The sequence below is a fragment of the Penicillium subrubescens genome (genome assembly GCF_028828155.1).
Source record: "Penicillium subrubescens strain IBT 31985 chromosome Unknown utg000002l_segment0_segment0, whole genome shotgun sequence".
Lineage (NCBI taxonomy): Eukaryota > Fungi > Ascomycota > Eurotiomycetes > Eurotiales > Aspergillaceae > Penicillium > Penicillium subrubescens.
The window spans coordinates 7770314-7788485 of NW_026643152.1; the positions used below are offsets into that span (position 1 = coordinate 7770314).

The 18172-nt window shown below is 47.5% G+C and overlaps 6 protein-coding genes across 6 annotated transcripts; 5 read left to right on the forward strand and 1 right to left on the reverse strand.

The window, feature by feature from the left end:
* Positions 1-221: 221 nt before the first annotated feature.
* On the forward strand, positions 222-1216 carry N7473_004132 (uncharacterized protein; the record flags this gene model as incomplete). The annotated part of the gene is made up of 3 exons (XM_057150072.1): positions 222-667; positions 722-1049; positions 1106-1216. 3 exons carry the CDS (start codon positions 222-224, stop codon positions 1214-1216), a joined length of 885 nt encoding a protein of 294 aa, XP_057013726.1.
* Positions 1217-1526: 310 nt separating this feature from the next.
* On the forward strand, positions 1527-3099 carry N7473_004133 (NAD(P)/FAD-dependent oxidoreductase; the record flags this gene model as incomplete). Its single annotated transcript, XM_057150073.1, has 4 exons — positions 1527-1791; positions 1861-2150; positions 2213-2789; positions 2867-3099. 4 exons carry the CDS (start codon positions 1527-1529, stop codon positions 3097-3099), a joined length of 1365 nt encoding a protein of 454 aa, XP_057013727.1.
* A 538-nt stretch (positions 3100-3637) lies between these two features.
* Positions 3638-5371, forward strand: N7473_004134 (uncharacterized protein; the record flags this gene model as incomplete). Its single annotated transcript, XM_057150074.1, has 4 exons — positions 3638-3889; positions 3944-4065; positions 4117-4691; positions 4743-5371. The coding sequence occupies 4 exons, from the start codon at positions 3638-3640 to the stop codon at positions 5369-5371; spliced, it is 1578 nt and encodes a 525-aa protein (XP_057013728.1).
* Positions 5372-12036: 6665 nt separating this feature from the next.
* N7473_004135 (M20 family metallopeptidase) lies at positions 12037-13521 on the forward strand (the record flags this gene model as incomplete). Its single annotated transcript, XM_057150075.1, has 5 exons — positions 12037-12141; positions 12208-12590; positions 12657-13049; positions 13112-13239; positions 13289-13521. 5 exons carry the CDS (start codon positions 12037-12039, stop codon positions 13519-13521), a joined length of 1242 nt encoding a protein of 413 aa, XP_057013729.1.
* Positions 13522-14501: 980 nt separating this feature from the next.
* On the forward strand, positions 14502-14885 carry N7473_004136 (Zn(II)2Cys6 transcription factor; the record flags this gene model as incomplete). Its single annotated transcript, XM_057150076.1, has 1 exon — positions 14502-14885. The coding sequence occupies one exon, from the start codon at positions 14502-14504 to the stop codon at positions 14883-14885; it is 384 nt and encodes a 127-aa protein (XP_057013730.1).
* A 2799-nt stretch (positions 14886-17684) lies between these two features.
* Positions 17685-18155, reverse strand: N7473_004137 (Pantothenate synthetase; the record flags this gene model as incomplete). The annotated part of the gene is made up of 1 exon (XM_057150077.1): positions 17685-18155. One exon carries the CDS (start codon positions 18153-18155, stop codon positions 17685-17687), a length of 471 nt encoding a protein of 156 aa, XP_057013731.1.
* Between the last annotated feature and the right edge of the window lie 17 nt (positions 18156-18172).

Genomic DNA, 18172 nt, shown 5'->3' on the forward strand with positions numbered 1-18172 from the left:
TCTCGTCGGTAGTGGCTAGGGCGGAAATGCAACGATGCGGGGCTGCATAGGAAGCACTCCCGCCCCGATGTGACCCTTTGCACTTCATTTCCCATTCAGGAAATACGTCGACCACCAATGTCCCATCTAGCAGCTGACGAAGGATGTATTCTTAAAGGTGCGTGATCCCACCAAAAATCCATGTGCTCAATCAAATATCCTGCAAGCTAACTCTAGACAACATGTGGCTCAAGTCGTGGGCGGGTCTCACAATACTGGCCGGCCTCGCCGGCTCAGTCGCCGCTGTCACCCAAATTACCGACGATGAAATGACATCTCTCCTCAATGCTGGTGGAGTCGATCTGGCAGACAGATATGCACCTCTGTGGTTCTTCGGCCAGGCCATGAGTAAACCCCCATGCTATCCGACCTGGGCATTTGGCGGGTCGCCCACCACGGCCGATATCTATAATGATGCCCACAAGACCCCTGCAGCCCCGCAGTGCGAGTATCCCAATGTTGGCTGCAACTGCAGAAATCCTGGTGTTGCTATCGGTAATCGTGGTCCTGCATTCCCGGTCTACTATACCTATCAGCGTTGCAGCGACACGGAGGTTCGCGTTGTGTATAATCTCTTCTATGAGAAAGATGGTGCAACCTTTGCTGGTATTCAAACTGGTCATGACTAGTAAGTCGATCTTGGGACTGGAAGGAATAGGTCTTTTGTTGACATTCTGCAAAGTGACTGGGAACGAGTGATCATCATCCATTCGCGTGATAGTAGCAACATGTGGGCCCCATCGCGTGCGCTCCTGTCAGCTCACAGCGGCTACCATAACTTGGCATGGGGCGATATCCAGAACACTCTCACGACGGATGAGATTAATGCCGGTGATGCAAAGACCCCCAACGGCGTGCAGAACAACGACCATCCCAAGGTGTATGTTTCATGGTCGAAGCACGCGAACTTTGATACTCGCAACACCGCCTGGAATGACCCGGCTAGTCAGTCGCTGGAAGATGCATTCCGTAGTCAGGATTGGTGGTACTTTGTTGACCCGCAATACTATGTATGTTGGGTCTTCATTTGGTTCTTGCAGTGTTTCAGAACTGACCAATTTCTTAGATCCGTGCTGACGATAGCACCGATGCTGGCAAGGCTATCGGCGCTGCGAACTGGGGAGACGCCTCGAGTAATCCACCATCAGTGCAAGCGGGCGTCTGTAGTGCGTCATAAATGATGAACTGAAATGGAGGGAGAAGTCTCGGGAGTCTTTGTCAATTTCTTCCATTAGTATATCACAAACGAAGATTTGTTGAAATTTTATGTTGAAACCTGTGCTGGTACTTCGTAAATACTACCTACGCTGACTAGCTCGCGTGCTGATCCACCGAGAAGCCCCGCTTTGCTCTGTTTTCTCGACTTCATCAACACTGCACTCAGGAACTAGGTGAACTTTAATCCAAACCACCTCTTTTTCTAACCTAGACACTATCAGGTGGCATCTAAACTCAGCGTTCACCTTTTCACAATATCAATAAGCATCATGGCTTCGACCGAGTCCCGAAAACCCTTTCCCCAACCAGCTGCGGGGTACACGCAATCCTTTTGGCGAACTGATTTGGATCCCCTGGATAGTCACCGGAGTACCCCAGATCTACCAAAAGAGACAGATATCTTGATTATCGGTGGTGGGTATGCAGGAGCATCGGCTGCTTATCACCTCTTCCCCGAGGACCAGCAAGGAACTCCCCCGAAGGTTGCCCTTCTCGAAGCCCGTGAATTATGTTCGGGTGCCACTGGAAGAAACGGTTCGTGTCCCAATATCACTGAGGGAAGGGCCTCCACGGGACCTAATAATATCTAAACTCTCTGCGCAGGTGGCCATCTGCGACCAGATCTGTACTCAATGACTGCGACGTACACACAGCGATATGGAATTGAAGCTGCTGTAGAGGTTGTTCGGTTTGAGATCTCTCATATGAAAGAACTCGAAAACCTTGTTCGAAAGGAGAACATAGAATGCGATCTCACCTTCACTCGGTCATACGATATCTACCTTGATGCGGATCAACTCGCGACCGCGAAAAGCTTTTATAATTTTCTGGTTGACCAAGGTCTGGATTTCATAGATGATGTCAAGTATCTGTCGAAAGAAGATGCTCAAGGAGTAAGTACAGTTTCACAACATTGAATGGAGTTAATTTCTTGACTGATATCCTGCTTCAAAAGACAACCAAGGTGCGAGATGCACAAGGCGGCTTCAGTTTTTCGGCCGGTCATCTTTGGCCTTACAAGTTGATAGCCGGTCTCCTCCGCATCGCGGTCTCTCGAGGTCTCAATCTCCAAACAAATACCATGGTCACCGAGATTGGCCAAACCCGAACGCCAGAAGGTCTTTGGCCCGTCACGACAGACCGTGGCATTATCTACGCGCGGAAGATCATCCTCGCTACGAACGCATTCACAAGTGCTCTCGCATCGGAGTATTCGAAGGCTATTGTACCCTGCAAAGGACTTTGTACACATATCGAAGCGGCACCTGGCGCCCCCTATCAACAACTACCGGAGACTTACGCTATTCGACTCGGGTCAGGAGCTTTTATCTACCAGATCTCGCGCAAAGATGGATCGATCATTGTCGGCGGTGCACAGTATACCTACAAAGATGCACAGGAGCAGTGGCACAATAATCCCGATGATGGAACGCTGATCAAGAATGTTGAGAACTACTTTGATGGGTATATGCAGCGGACCTTCTTCGGCTGGGAAGATAGCCAGGCGACGGTGACACATAAATGGACTGGAGGTATGCAGAACATTCTTGATCTCTCTGTCCTGTATATTCCATGATGATTCGCTTTGCTAATCCATTATGCTATCTAGTAATGGGCTACAGTGCAGACTCTTTGCCACATATCGGAGGTATCCCGGGGAAGCCAGGGCAATTTATTGCGGCAGGATTCAACGGACATGGTATGCCAGTGGTTTTCCTGTGCGGAAAGGCGATTGCGCAAATGGCCCAGCAATCAGTATCCTTCCAAGAGACTGGTCTCCCCAAGCTATTCGAGACATCTGCTGCTCGACTGGACCCAGTATACGATGACACCCTTGGCTGAGCGCAAACAGCAATATCAAGTTGCCTTGTCACTCTTTAATAGCTAGACCGGACCTTTTCCTTCATTGCGCAACTCTCGGGTTAAACCAGTGACTGCAAACACTCTTAGCTATTGTCACCTTCAGTTCCATGCAAGGTAGTTGGACTTGACCCTAGATCTGGAATAGTATCCAATGCAGTGTCATTGACTGTAGAAACTTGTTCAATGAGCTCAACACCTTATCACTGGATCTCCAATGACAGGCACGTGGATCTTTACTACGTACAATATCCCATGGTTAACAGGCATTGAATCTGATTCCCCTAAATGCTTATTGCTTGAAAGGTTCACGAAGCTAAGAATTAAACTTCCCATGGAACCTTGTGGCCAATCACCAGCCACGGATGACGCACATGCATGTAACCAAACGAAAATGTGCCGCGACCCTTAAGGCATCATTTGACACCTTAGACCCTGTCGCGTCAGAGGTTCTTTTATCTCTTGAGACTGCGAGCTTGTGCAGCTGACACCTTTCTTTCCTGATAGAAAGCTTCTCAATATGTTGCTCCCGGCTCCGCTCTCGCGGTATGTCGGATCGCTTCGCTCTCTGGGGCAAAAGTGGCGCAGCCATACCGAATCCCGGTATGAGGGCGACGAGGATTCGCTTGGTCATCGACTGACCGATGTTTTTCTTCGCACCTGGGACTTGGGTTTCATCGCGTTCGGTGGCCCGCCTGTTCATTTCCAGATTTTGCATCGTAGGTTCGTGGAAGGCAAGGGCGGAAAAGAGAAATGGGTAGACGAACAGACTGTAAGCCTCGCCTCATTAACGGTTATCTGAGCTGTGCCTAACCAGTTCAGCTAGTATCAAGAGCTGTTCGCCATCTGCCAGGGTCTTCCTGGTCCGGGTAGTACGAAAATGCTGTTTTGTCTTGTCCTGCTGCACGCAGGATTTATTCCAGCTATTATGGCGTTCCTAATTTGGAGGTAAGCATCTACGTCTCCGTTTATTGAACAGTCATGTTGATTACTTGTCAGTCTCCCTGGAGCGGCGGGAATGTATGGCCTCTCAGTTGGCATTCAGAATCTCAGCAATACTCTGCCTGGCCCAGTATATGCTCTTCTTTCGGGACTGAACGCTGCGACCGTCGGGATTGTCGCCGTTTCTGCAGTACAGCTCGCAGAAAAAGCAATCCACGATAAGATCTCCCGTATTCTCATCATTTTTGGAGCGTGCGCAGGTCTTTGCTATAATGCTTTGTGGTACTTCCCCGTTTTGATGGTCATTGGTGGCCTTGTCATTGCTACTTGGGATGGGTGGCTGTACTCACAGGTACAGAAGACCAAGAAGGCCTGGCAAAACAAGCATAAGCGTCGCGTTGATTCGGAGGAGGCGAACTCGACCAACATGGAAATGGAGTCGACGACACTGGCCCCGACGGAGCAAAACAATGGAGTGCGATCAAGAAAGCCTCACCAGGCTGAAGATTTACCGCAGGCCTCTGGGGCTCTTCCAGCCGGGTCGACAAGATCCACCGAGACTGAGGCCAGTCAATCACCGAAGTATCATATTCGCATCCGCACCGGAATTATTATTTTTGTTGCCTTCTTCGGTATGTTCCTTACAGATACACTATACTTTGAATAAAACTAACACTGGATAGCTTCGTTTATCGCCATTCTTGTCGCGAGAGGCAAATTGTCACCCCCTCCACTTGCCCTCGATCTCTTCGCTAGCATGTACCTAGCCGGAACGGTGATCTTCGGTGGAGGTCCAGTTGTCATCCCGCTCCTTCGCTCCTATGTCGTCAGTCCAGGCTGGGTTTCCAGCCGTGACTTCCTGATTGGCCTGGCCCTTATTCAAGCTTTCCCGGGACCGAACTTCAACTTTGCCGTGTTTTTGGGCTCGCTAGCACTGCAGCACTCCCAGTTCCCTACCATCTTTGGCGCATTCCTCGGCTGGCTGGGCATCTTCGTCCCTGGAATCACTCTGGCCGTTGCGATCCAGAGCTTTTGGAGTGTGTTACGGACGAGAAGATCCGTTATTCGCTTCCTACGCGGTGTCAATGCTACTGCTATTGGCTTGGTCTTCACGGCCGTGTACCGGCTGTGGGAGATTGGCTACTTGACGGCTGCGAATAGCGCTGGGCAAAGTCTGGCCAATGAGCCGTGGTGGTTGGTGGTTTCCACCATCTCGTATGCAGGCAACGCCTGGTTCGGCCTTCCTCCCGCGGTTACTATCGTCATTGGTGCTATCCTTGGGTTGTGCTGGTATGGAGCTGTTGGGCGGTAGCGGTGGCTTATCTACAGCATTTACAGCCGAGGGATCGTCGTCTCAACGGGTATCCCTGCACAAAATATGTAGAGCACCACTCGCATCCCCACATCGGCGGGTTAAAAGTGTATCTAAATTGTACAGTACTAGTAATCTAGGTAACGTTCAAACCATCACTCGGAGCCTTCGGGCGTTGTTAGCGAAGACTCGAAGTTTGGTAGGCTACCCTTCAAATGTATAGAGCGTCTAGTTGGAACTTTTCTCGAAGTAGGGCCGAGATTATCGTTTTTAAAGGGAAGCCTTACCTGAGAGCTGAAGGATATACATACCACGTCCTCAGCTCGAGGTTTACCACGGCGTTTGAAGATAGAAGGAACGCGTGGAGTACGCGGTTTTGACGGGATGGCCAGCTCACTAGTGTGTTAGTACGTAGTCTCCACTGTCCCATCCGGGAATTGGTTTCTGGTCCTTCCGCCACTATCAGCGTATCAAATATTACAATATTTGATTGACCCTCCCCAGATCTGGCACCTTAGTTTCCCGGCATCACCCATGCGTGTCATTAATGCTCAATCCCCTGCTGCCAGTTCTCTAATTCTTTGCATTGGAACTTTCGCATTGTTCTCCTCGGCACGCTCCAAGATCCAGTCTTCGCAACAACACAAACAAAAAGTGGTACGTTCCATCCTATCTAGGAATCTTTCTTGATCAGATGAAGTTCTACGCTGAAGCCCTCTTACAGTATAATGAAGGTTCAACTCAATTGCATGCCGTGGTCTGCCTGTTTGTACTTGAAGCTTTCGAATGCCAAAATATCTGTTCTCGGGCTGCACCTATCTACAAAGGCCTGCTATTGGTTGGCTGCGGCCACGGGAAGAGCCGCATCTGCGTGCCTCTAGCGTCAGCCTTATTTTGCCGATCGCGATCGTTGGCATGCACATACCTACTGTACATACTATAGTACATACATCTATGACTCGGATTATTACGTCGACTTAATTTAACAGCTTCTGCAAAGCTCAAAACTATCTAATCTTTCCTCCCTCACATAAAACCATACACTTAACACGACGTTCGTATCTACCATCGCTCATCTTCACATTCTCCCTCATCCTCATCATCCTCACCCATCCCTTCTTCCACATGAGATTTTTTTCACAATTTACAATTTCCCAGACCACATTTCTGGGATATTGCCTAGAAATAATCCCGACTTTTCAGTGCTTTGATCTTGCCTGATCAAAGAAAATGGCCGACATTAGCAGGATTCTCGAGCCCATTACCTCGATGGAAGCAACTATCGCCTTCATCAAGTATTACGGCTGGAAAATATGGGCTTTCAGCAATATATCACGTTGAACCCTTGGTCCGTCGACCCCAACGCCGCGTACAAGCGCTACAAAGCCGCGGAAGTCGAAATGCTTCCCGATCAGCGCAAGTTCAAGAGTGAATGTAAACAATACAACAGAGACTTACAAGACTCAACGATCTGACAAAGGGTTTGGTGGAAAGGTCTCATAATGATCTTCCTCTAGATCCAGGTGTTCCGTCTTTGCTTGGCAAAATCTTACTATTCGTCTTCCTCTAGGTCCAGGGGTTCCGCTTTTCGTCATTTTTGGGTGTTCATTAAGGGTCCGGATATTTCTTTGTGGGCGCGGTTTTGGGTGTTCATAACGGTCAGAATGTTTCTTTGGAAGTGAAAGCGGCCAGTTTGAGGAAGGATCTTGATGATAGCTCATATCAATCATCAAATCCTTCGTTCAAGTCATATTCCAAGTAGGCCAGTTGTACTTGTATGTAGATGGTTTATGTACACTCTGTCTAGCGACCAGGGAAACGGACCAAACCGAGGTGCGTCAATCACTCTTATTTAAATGATCTTTCCAAACGTCTTTTAAACCGTGTCTTTCGATAACACAGATCATATTTTAGATCAAATGGAGCAATCTCATCCCGCATATTTTAGTGTCAGACTTGATTCAATTTAGCTATGGATAACAGGCAGTATTTATAACTTCATGAAATCGAGGCAATACGTCAGAATAGAATCTCATAGAAATTAAAAGGAATATAGAGTGTTGAAGCTCTTTCGTTATGTGTGCAATCTGTTGATGTCAATCGTTGAAGATCGTCGTCACGTGTACATTCCGTCGCATTCTGTCAAGTTCGATAGCTCTCGTGGGCTTATGCACCCACTCATATTGACAATTATCCTCTTAGCAATAGGGCTCCCTAGACCTCTTCTTATCCGACCTATATCGCTAACTATAAGGTTTATGCCGCGTTGATTACACTACGGATATTAAGGATACTCCCTTAATCGCTCGGGAGGTATTTCCGACTAATAAGACTAGGCTATTAATAGTGCGCTAGCTCATACCTACTAGTTTTACTAGTAATAGTAAAAGTATAGTTTTAACTATCTAGTAAACCGGGGGGGTATTGCGCTAATAGCAGTCTGGTCGGAACAGACAGGTCGAGGCACGAATGGAATAGACTCTCAGCAGAAGATGAGATAGGGGGACATAGCCACAGACGAGGTTAATACCACGTCAACGGACCATCGAGGGCAAGCATTTCGGGTTCCCCAGAAATGCTGCAGCAATGCTTCAACAGGATAGGTAGTGAGATGAGTAGTCGTGGACGATTAAATCAGAAAAATCTAAGAGAAGAATGAATCCCCAATGATGTATGTAATGACTGTTTAGTTGTCTCTCTTTTCCCGTCTATATGAGGCTTTTTATCCTTTTCCGAAATCCCGAAAACAAACAGGCGAAACAAAACAAACAGACTCCACGGCATAGAATCAGAACAGCTGCCACCAGTCTATCTCCGCCGAAACTTCTCTCACACATCTGTTAGTAATTCCCCCACTATACTAGCAACTTTATCGAATAGCGAGAAAGGAAAAGGGCGTACCTATCTTCTATATTATTTTATAACGGTCACAGCAGGGGGAAGAAAGGCTAGCCTACAGATCGCCATCGGTTAAATCTGAAGACCCAGCTGATTTCTTCGACCGCGTGACTTCGGAGTATCTAGCTAGGGAACGCCTAGCTACCACCGTAGATAGCCCTGCTACCACTGCGGATGGCCCTGCTTCTACTGTACATAGCCTTGCTTCTATCGTGGCAGAGCTACACAGCGCAGGGCTAGCCAGAACACCTCTAGGAAGGGAAAACGTCGCAAGTCACCTCTACCAGCTGCATCGCAAAGGAACCTGCGAACCTGCGTCAGCGACGTCGAAAATGATGAATACTATGCATTCTTGCTAGTACCATATCCTAAATACATATACTTGGAGAGCAGTAGTAGATAGTTCGAATTGATTTCATCTTTTTGGGTGTATAAGATCTAATTTTCAAGACCTTTATGATAATGTATGAAAATTAAGCAATAGTGTTGAAGAATTCAACAGCGATAGGACTTAGTCAATTTCAAATGGAACTAAGCTAAATCAGAATTCTGCCGGTAAATCTGTATAATATTTATGCACTAGAGAATGGCCCCTACTTGCTGCCGTAGAGCGGGGCAATCGGCAACCTCAAAAGAGACTGTTGACCACCCACCCATCCAAGGTCGATCCTCTTCCAACATGGCATCTATCTCGTCATTCGGTGATTTAAATTCGGGGTTCCAGGCTCGTCGGGATTTTTCCAACCTGCAAGCCAAAATGGCGACCCACAAAGCCGCCAAATTCAGACGACCCATGCAAGAGGGCTGTCTATTCCAAGCAGAATATGATCATCTCGCATCTGATACGTGTGTGGGTTGTGATCGAAGTAATCTCGCTCCAAACCTCCACCAGAGCACGAACTTGACCAGAAATGATATAATGCATAGCAGCGTTGGACCTAAAAAGCGTATCGGAAATTTTTGTTTTCGATATCTGTTAAGTCTGCCAAGCGTAGTTCTTCTTCCCTTTGTTCCACCGGAACGGCCGTGCGATCTCGCTTGTTGTTCTCAAAAATTAGCAAACAGCGAAGAACGAGGATAGTCACAGTGGATATCGCAAAGCATATTATTATGGCGAGGAAGCCAGACTGTTCAGTTTTAGCCTGGGTCAATGACGAGCTTTAGAGAGATCGGGGTAATTACCTTGTAGCGAGGGGCCTCCCTGGCGAAGAACAGCTGAGGACCGATAATATTTCCAGCGCAATAGCACGTGAATAAACCTGTGATCACGGTGGCTCGTTTTGTGAAGCCTCCTATGTTAGAGCTGACCAGAGCCATTGAGAGAGGCATGCCACTGGAGAAGACTTGCATAAGGCAAAGTCCAGCGTATTTCGCTCCAATAGTGTCGCAAGTATAGATAACAACGGCGCCAATAATGCTAGAGCGCCGCGATAACTCAAAATTAGTCATCTCTGCGGTATGTGTAGTAAACTCAGGGGGACGGTCACAAACCTGATAACATTGACCGCTGCAATTATCAGACACCTGGCATTCGGCAGCTTTGAAGATAGGTATGTTCTGAATAAACGCAGTGAATCAGATTTACAAATCACAATATGTATGGAAGGGTACTCACGTCGAAAGAACAAACAAAAAAATGACTATTCCCATTGGGATTCCCATCAAGAAAGTGTTTAGAACCGAAAAGCCAAATCCTTCAAGAATCAATGAAGAGAACTGAAAGTAGTATCAGCAGAGGATTTATACCGTACATTTATCCACGGAGTTCACTCACAGCTAAACTTCCCCCATTGGGGATATTTGTGGTGAGAGAATAGACAGCAACAAGCCAAGTCTTATAATCGAGAAGAGCCTCTTTTATCTGAGAAAGCTCTATTTTATTGCTCTTGAAACCTGCTTGATTGGCCTTCAATCGGTCCATGGCGATCTTCCTCTCTTTTCCACTGATAAATTTGGCATTTCGCGGACTATCAGGCAAGCGCCATAATAGGACGAGCCCCCACACAAATGTTAAAATACCAAAAATAATGAAGAGCCACTAAATCAATCAGCAATGAACTAGGTCGCGTGATCTTTATAGAAGGTGAAAAGGCGGGAACAACACGAACCTTCCAGGAAGCCAGACTATCATGGATATGATAGATTCCATATCCGATTAGTTCACTGAAGACCGATGAGAGTGAATTTCCGCAGAACCAAAGACCGTGCCTCCATGGCTGCTCTGAGGTTCGATACCAGAGTGATGTGATCAGACTGAATCCGGGCGAGATGCTCGCCTCGGCAATACCGAGGAAGAACCGTGCAACCATCAGTGTCGCAAAGTTCTTGGTCGCAGCATGGCACGCAAGGATAATGGCCCAAATCAAACTGTGATCAAATAATAAATCAGCGCCAGTTCGAATTTCAATGATTTGGTAGACTGGGAACCTACAACATGATTGATAGGGACTTTCCCAGCGGAAACTTGATTAAGATCAACGAAACCGGGTATGTTGCAAAAAGATAGCCAAAATAGAAGCAGCTCGAAGCCCAGCTATACTGAGAGCCATGCAATTTGAGGTCTATTATTATGCCCATAATTGTAGATGAGCTCAACGTCTGTTTATCGAGAAATTGGAGCATGTATGCAACGAGCATCAAAGGAAGGATTCTGGCTTTCTCGAATTGTGTTAAATTTTTTGCCTATGAATAGAGCTCATTGCACCATGTGGGAGTTATTACTTGCCTGAAATCAATCTTTCTCACAAGCCTCCGCTCCTCCGCGGGATCAAGAACTTCCCAGACTTCTCCCAAGTCGGTATCATTGTTGTTCTTCTCTGGCGCGTCTGAAATATCCGGTGTCTTCAACATATCGGCCACGGTTACGAATCGTTCCACAAAAGGGAACTTTGTGATAAATGATCGAGAGGACTCGCTCCCTCTTTTAGATACTCTCACAAATAGGATTTTTAATGAGAATCGAAGTGTGGCATTTCGCCTATCATGAGTAAAGTAATACCGATTTCCCTATCTTCTTCTCCCTCCTTATATTCTCTTATCATAAGGAAGTTCTATGGCTGCAGCCGTGCTATGAATGTGAGCTTTGTGAAAGCTCGACACGATTGGTTGATTTGAAACTCGAAAGAAGGCGCTAGAATATCTGGCCCAGGCCATGATAGACTAAAAAAGTCAACGTAAAATCCTATCTATCCAACAACTGATTAGATATGAAGTAAAATTCAGAAACACCATGTTGTTCTGGGCAACGCGAGGCGAGGACCAACCCTGCCTCGGAGATTTTGCGATAGATACAAGGAATGGTCTGGTTGATCTTTGATAGGAAAATTTTTCAGATTTCTTTTCCGCGGAAAACATGACCATGAGAGCTTATTCGTGTATAGATTTATAATATCAACTTTAATCATGTCAAGGGCACGAGCGTGCTCTGATACTGAGAGTTCTAATACTAGCTGAGCCAGTCGATTGGTTCTCGGTTAGAAGACTTGAGTCCATCCAATCAAAGTCTGCGGTCGGCAGTAAAGATGCCCAATCAGATGAAGGGTCACATTTTAGTGCCAGTGGTCTTATGGTTCTTCTAGCCGCTTTTGACTTAGGCCTCAAATAGCGGGATTAATTTTATGCTACCACCGATTATACTTATACTACCACCCAGCCGATTATGCCTCAAAAAAAGGATACAAGAAGCAGTGGCCATCTTGCGTCAATCAAAATCTAAACAACAGGCAGATCAAACGCAGGCGCAAAACAGGCACGAAAACAAAACCAAAATGGGCAATATTTCTCAGAGCCCACTTTCTCCACAGGAAGTCCAGGTAGAGGTAGATGCTGCTATCGAAGCAGTCGAAAAGCATCTTCAAGTACTGAACAGAACTGTATGATCTCTTATTTCCTGCTGGGTAGACTTGGTGACAAATTAAATGCTGACAAGTAGCGATCAGATCTGGTTGAACCCTGAGCTTGGTCAAAAAGAAGTTCTTGCGCATGACTCTATATGTCTGTTCTTCGAGTCTCTCGGTTATGACGTAAAGCGTCATGCGTATGGAATAGAAACTGCCTTCGAGGTTCTGGGTGGCTCTGGTGGGAGACTTATCAACTACAACGCTGAGTACGACTGTCTCCCTGGGATCGGGCACGCATGTGGCCACAACCTCATAGCCACAAGCTCTATTGCAGCCTTCCATGCCCTTTCTACCGTCTTGAAGAAATTCAACATTCCAGGTCGGACCCAGCTCCTCGGCACCCCGGATGAAGAAGGAAAAGGTGGCAAGATTATGCTTCTGGATGGTGGAGCGTACAAGGGAGTAGATGTTTCTTTGATGGCGTATGTATTCACTATTTCTTTTTTCACGCCTGGTCTAACCTGCTGACATGCTGAATCTCTGCTCAGTCATCCCAGCCCTCTTTATGCAGAGCACAAGGCTGCCGGAATCGAAGGAGTGGCAGGTTGTAGAATGATCGCACGCCAGTATATCGAGGTCGGGTTCCGAGGGAAAAATACTCACGCAGGAGGGACTCCATGGATGGGAATTAATGCACTCGATGCAGCAGTTGCAGCATATAACAACATCTCCCTTTTGCGGCAGCAAATCCTTCCTGATGAACGCATACATGCGGTTTTTCTAGATGGCGAGAAGACTATCAACGTGATCCCAGCTCAGGCGCGGGTGGCACTTCAGGCCCGCAGTCTGAATCTCAATGGGCTACAGACACTAGTGGAGCGGGTCATTAACTGCGCGAAGGCTGCAGCAACGGCAACGGGGTGTGAGGTTGATATTCAGAAGTATGTTTACCTTTCATGGCTGACAGACTTAAAACTTACAGGCGCTGATGAATTGAAAACAGAGAACCATACTATGCAGATGTCATGGTGAATGAGACACTGTGTGAGAGATATCAGGAAAATATCGCGGCGTATGGGAAGGGTGTGCTCAAAATTCGGGATCAGGTTGCCTCCGGCTCATCCGACGTCGGTATGTTACTCCAATATACCTCGTAAATCATGATACTAATTATCGGAAGGAAATGTCGGCTATGTCGTTCCGGCATTGCATGCTCTGTTTGGAATTCCATGTGCGAAAGGAGTATCACCTCATAGTGCTAATTTCGCTGATGCAGCAGGAACTGATGCAGCTTATGAAAGTGCAATCATTACTGGCAAGACATTGGCGCTTGTAGGATTTGATGTCGCCACAAAAGATGAAGTGTTCCAGGCAGTGTACTCGAATTGGCAAAAGGAGATGGCCAGAACTTAAGAGAAGTCATATGATCCTGTTTTGGACCTTACGTAGTGCTCAGTTCTTCAGCCTTGGCCATATCAAGGTCTGTTTGACGCCGTACATACCTATGATCAATCATTTTCTGCTTCTAGTGCTTTGCCGGCCTAGCCAACTTTGTGTTTAAAACTCCAGCATATTTTCCAGCGTACATTAAAAACGGATCAAATTGTACGTCGTAGCCTGGTTCAAGAATAGGGAAGTCGGTCCACCATGGGCCAATCAGGGGAAAACGCTTATCGTTGTGTTTACGGCTCCCCGCAACTAGTCTCGTTTCGGTTCATGAGGCTTATCTTCGAACACCGTTCTTTTCTCTCTTCTTCTTTCTCCACATCCGCACCCCCACGTGTTTTGGTCTACTACTTAAGCGTCATTACACTTCAATGATTCTTTCCCTCTTGGCTGCATACACACCAGAACGTTATATTTCCGTCGTCGCGAAGACCACGCAATCCATGCCACAAAGATCAAGGACAGGTTGCACCACCTGTCGAGAACGCAAGGTAAAATGCGACGAACGGCGTCCAATTTGCAATACCTGTCATCGTTTGACTCTATCATGCAGCTGGAATCCTCAAATCCGGAAGCAGCGGACAATGCGAACACCAAAGCAGACTAACTCACACAATCAACCTGCACACGGGTTTGCACACCCGCGGCCTATAAGACCCAAGGTTCTCCTGAGTCACCCCTCTCGTCTGGGGATCCTAGGTGCGCCCGTTACAGCATAGTCCCTTCACCAGATGCCCATGTTGAGATCAATTCTTTTAGGGCCAATACTCCCAGTGTTGGATACTAGCCATATTCCGTGTGCGAACTCTTTACTTCTTTCGTCGACAGACCGCCAGTGTCTAGAATACTTCTCTTCTTCAAACCTTGTCGCTTGGACCGGAAAACCCTGGAAATGGAGCTGTCTTGCATATATCTACCATAAACTGGCTCCTCGGAATGCAGCCATAATGTATATGATAATTGCTTCGTCGGCGAGTGAATTACAGAACCTGGGGCACTCATATTTGCGTCCGGCCTCGCAACATGCGGCTCAAAATTATGGCATTGCACTTAACGAGTTGAATCTCTTACTCAATCAAGATGCGAAGCCAGACTTGGACTCAAGTCTCACTTGTCTCTTCTTGATGGCATATTATGAGCTGAAGCTTGGTTATTCCAATAAACACCTTACAGTTCATCTGAAGGGTGTTGAAGCTCTGCTGGAGTCTGGAAACTACATTTCAGCCCTCGGCAGGAATAAGTCGCTGACATCAGACGAGAATGAGATGGCTGAAGCCGAGATCCAGCCGTTCTCCTCTCTCTCTGCACTACTGCTGGTTTGGATATTGTGAGGCTTATTTACCTATCCCACCCAATCTTATATCCGGACAACAAAATGACTTTATGGCAGCTATATTAGTCTCGGAAGCGGTCTCCACACCGTCCCAGATAGCTTTATCACAAAATTATATCATTCTGTCAGAAGTCCTGACTGTTTCCTTGTCCGAACTGCCCGAAAGGCCCATATGCAGTGCTGGGGGAGCGAGTACCCGCAAGACGAATGGTTGGACGACTTGGAAAACTATCGCACCCTTGAGTTACTACACGAATCTTTCTCTCTCCGTTCCAGGGTGTGTCAGATGTGGTCTACACCGGATCTAGAGTACAGAACATTGCCTCTTACGGAGGATGAATTTTTTTGTCGATTGCAGCATATGAGACAGGTCAGCTCGTTTCATTTGTCAAGCCTCCGTTACGATAATATGTTCTTACCAAAAGCAGAGTTACAACGACATCTTCATCATGGCAAAGCGAACTTACCGTGCTCCTGTGGGTCGGGCTCTCTATACAGCCCAGCTCGCGGTGGTGTACTACTCAGGTCTCCTACTTTTTCATCGGCGCATGCTATACCAAGATAGCCTTATGGAGGTGTCACATCTTGAAGCCCTCTCTACCATACTCCATATCGCATATGAGGCTTATGCCCACGACAAAAGGAATATGTCTCCTTTTTCGTGGGGGCTTGAGATGGCGGCTATTGAGACACATGATCCTATCTACAGCGGCTGGATTCGGGATCGGCTTTCGGAGGCTCCTAATAATTATCGCCATAGCGTTATTGTTAGTTAGACTTTGGACCCGATGCTGCGGTCATACAGGGACTACAAGTCATTTCACTAGGAATACGTGCACAGATAGCTCGGAGTGAACGTATATATATTAATCTCATGACCTAACAACCTGTTTGTGGGATCACTTTAGTGATACTCGGAGCTGTTGATTCTATATATACTTGAAGTTTTGCAACAAAACGTTTTTCATAACATTTCAAATTCAAAACGACCTCAGGGCCAAGGGTCATTTCGAAGGAAGTAAGAATTGGGCAAAGAATAGAGCGGGGAGTATGAGGAATTTGTGAAACGCGAATAGCAGATACAATTGCAGCGGATCCTCGTGGGTTAGTAATTTTGTTAGTAGGCTGGCTTGAAGGTGCTTCTCAAAGTGTTCAACATCCTACTGTATCTCCGGCAGTTGAAGCGCGTCTACTATCTGTAGCACGAGGTGGTTGATGAGTTAGATCGGGAAAAAGGGGGCGTTTTATGTTCGTCGGCATGGTTAAGTGGCCTCGAGTCGGCCCGTCGCGAGGGCGAATCGTATTGAGGCCCGTACCGCTTCTAAGTCTGGCATCTACTTCTGATCATCAGAAGGCGATTTCCCTCCCAGGAAGAAGGACATGTTTCCTCCGTGGGTATTGGTACATTGTAACAGTTCTGTCCGTTGCGCAGTCCACTTCCGACATTGAAAAAGAAAGTGCTCAACGGCCTCTCTCGCTTGTCCACATACACACTGATCCGTGTCTGCTACGTTGATTTGATAGAGATATCCATCTAGTCTTGCCATGCCTGTCCGGAGTTGAGCCATCACTCTTCCTTCTTTCCACGATAAGCAATCATACAGCTGTCGGGTGTGTTTTCCTGGAAGTGCTGTGTCCACTCGTTTGACGTGTTTCCCGACATCATCTGGCAAGCCTTTGCCAGAGGCTACATGTGATTGTGCGATGTTCAGGGTCGTTGACCTCATCCTAGGATCTTGTGCCTGGAGGAGCGCGTCCTCTTGGGTTGCGGTCCTGGCCTGCTGTTTAGCCAGGCCCAACAATTTGTTCTCTTCATTGGCAGGGACCCAATGGATGTGGATCTGATTTCCGGTTCTACGTACCTTCCTGATTAGTCGGTAAATGTGGCAGACATGTCCCTGGCCCGACTGCTGTCAACGATTTCTCAGCGTGAGTGCTGCCGCTTTGTTTCTCGTGAGCAGCGTGGCCCTGTAACCTTTCAGCCCCGGTAGCGTGTTCAATGCGCATGATATTGCTGCTAGCTCCGCCGAGTACGGGTCCTGCTCTGATCTTACGCCCACTGTGGCACAGAAGGCTCTCAGTTTCAGTTTTTGTTAGCGAGGTGGCTGCTTTTCAATCGCTCCACCAAATCCTACCAACTCGTTACGCGCCGAGCTGCTGACCGCGATCCGCATGGCTCCGCATACTTCGGTCTATAACTCTTGGGATTCATGAATATCAGTCCGCACGCGATCTTCCCATGGGGCGAACGTAAATGGGTTAATCGGTTCCAGTGGTTCCATCTCGATGTGCTTGAGCGCGTCTGCTACGTGGTACAACGGCGAGCGGTGGTATCGTCTGAACTTCCTGATCCGATCTGTATTTATGCGCAGAGGATTGGTTTCTGGCAGGGTGTGCATGTCCGTCCACATCTTCACGGCTCGTTTCCAGAAACGGTCTTGTGCAGTGGCAATGTGGGCCTCCGCCTCCGCAACACTGGTTGTGAGGAATGTCCCTACAATCGCTTGCGCTCCTATTCTTTTGACGCGGTTGATTGATCCAATGGCCGTACCCTTGAAACCATGCATCCAGAAATTGGAGGCGTAGTCCACGACTGGGGCCACCGTCGAGGTCAGGAATTTTTTCGGCCCGAGCCCTACAGACCTGCGCTACATGCCTTTAAGAGTGATATCAAATCGAGGGGGATCTAGGCATTTGGATCAACTCGTTATGAGTAATGTATATTCAATGTTTAGGTGTACGCTAAATGAGAAGCAGATGTATATATACAAATGTTATCATGCAGTTGATTTCCCGATTAAGCCTGAGGTTGGAGAATCATGTTGTCGATCAATCGTACAGGAACCTTTCCATCTCCCAAACCGCAATCCTCTCCAGGCTCAGTCTCCTCCAGAGGGGCCATATCAAAGGCAGTACTTAGAACGACTCCCTTCTTGAGATCGACGAGGTCGAGCTCCTCCAAACTCTCGGGATCAGCGAGGGAGATGTAGTCAACTTCGTACAGCGCCCGCTCTGACGGAGGGAGCGACTGCTGCTCGGACAGTACACGCTCAGCGACACTGCGAGAAGCCCCCAAAATATCATCACGAGAGGTCTTGCCTGCTTTGTATGCCTCCGCTGCAGCACTCAGGGCTTTGTGGAGGGTGAGTCCCACGATCCGCCTGCGAGCTCCGAGATAAACATTCCGAGAGCTTAAGGCCAGGCCGTCAGCTTCGCGGGCGGTTGCAACAATCCGAACCTCAGTATCAATAAGGAAGTCTTTAACCATCCTTTTGACGATCACTG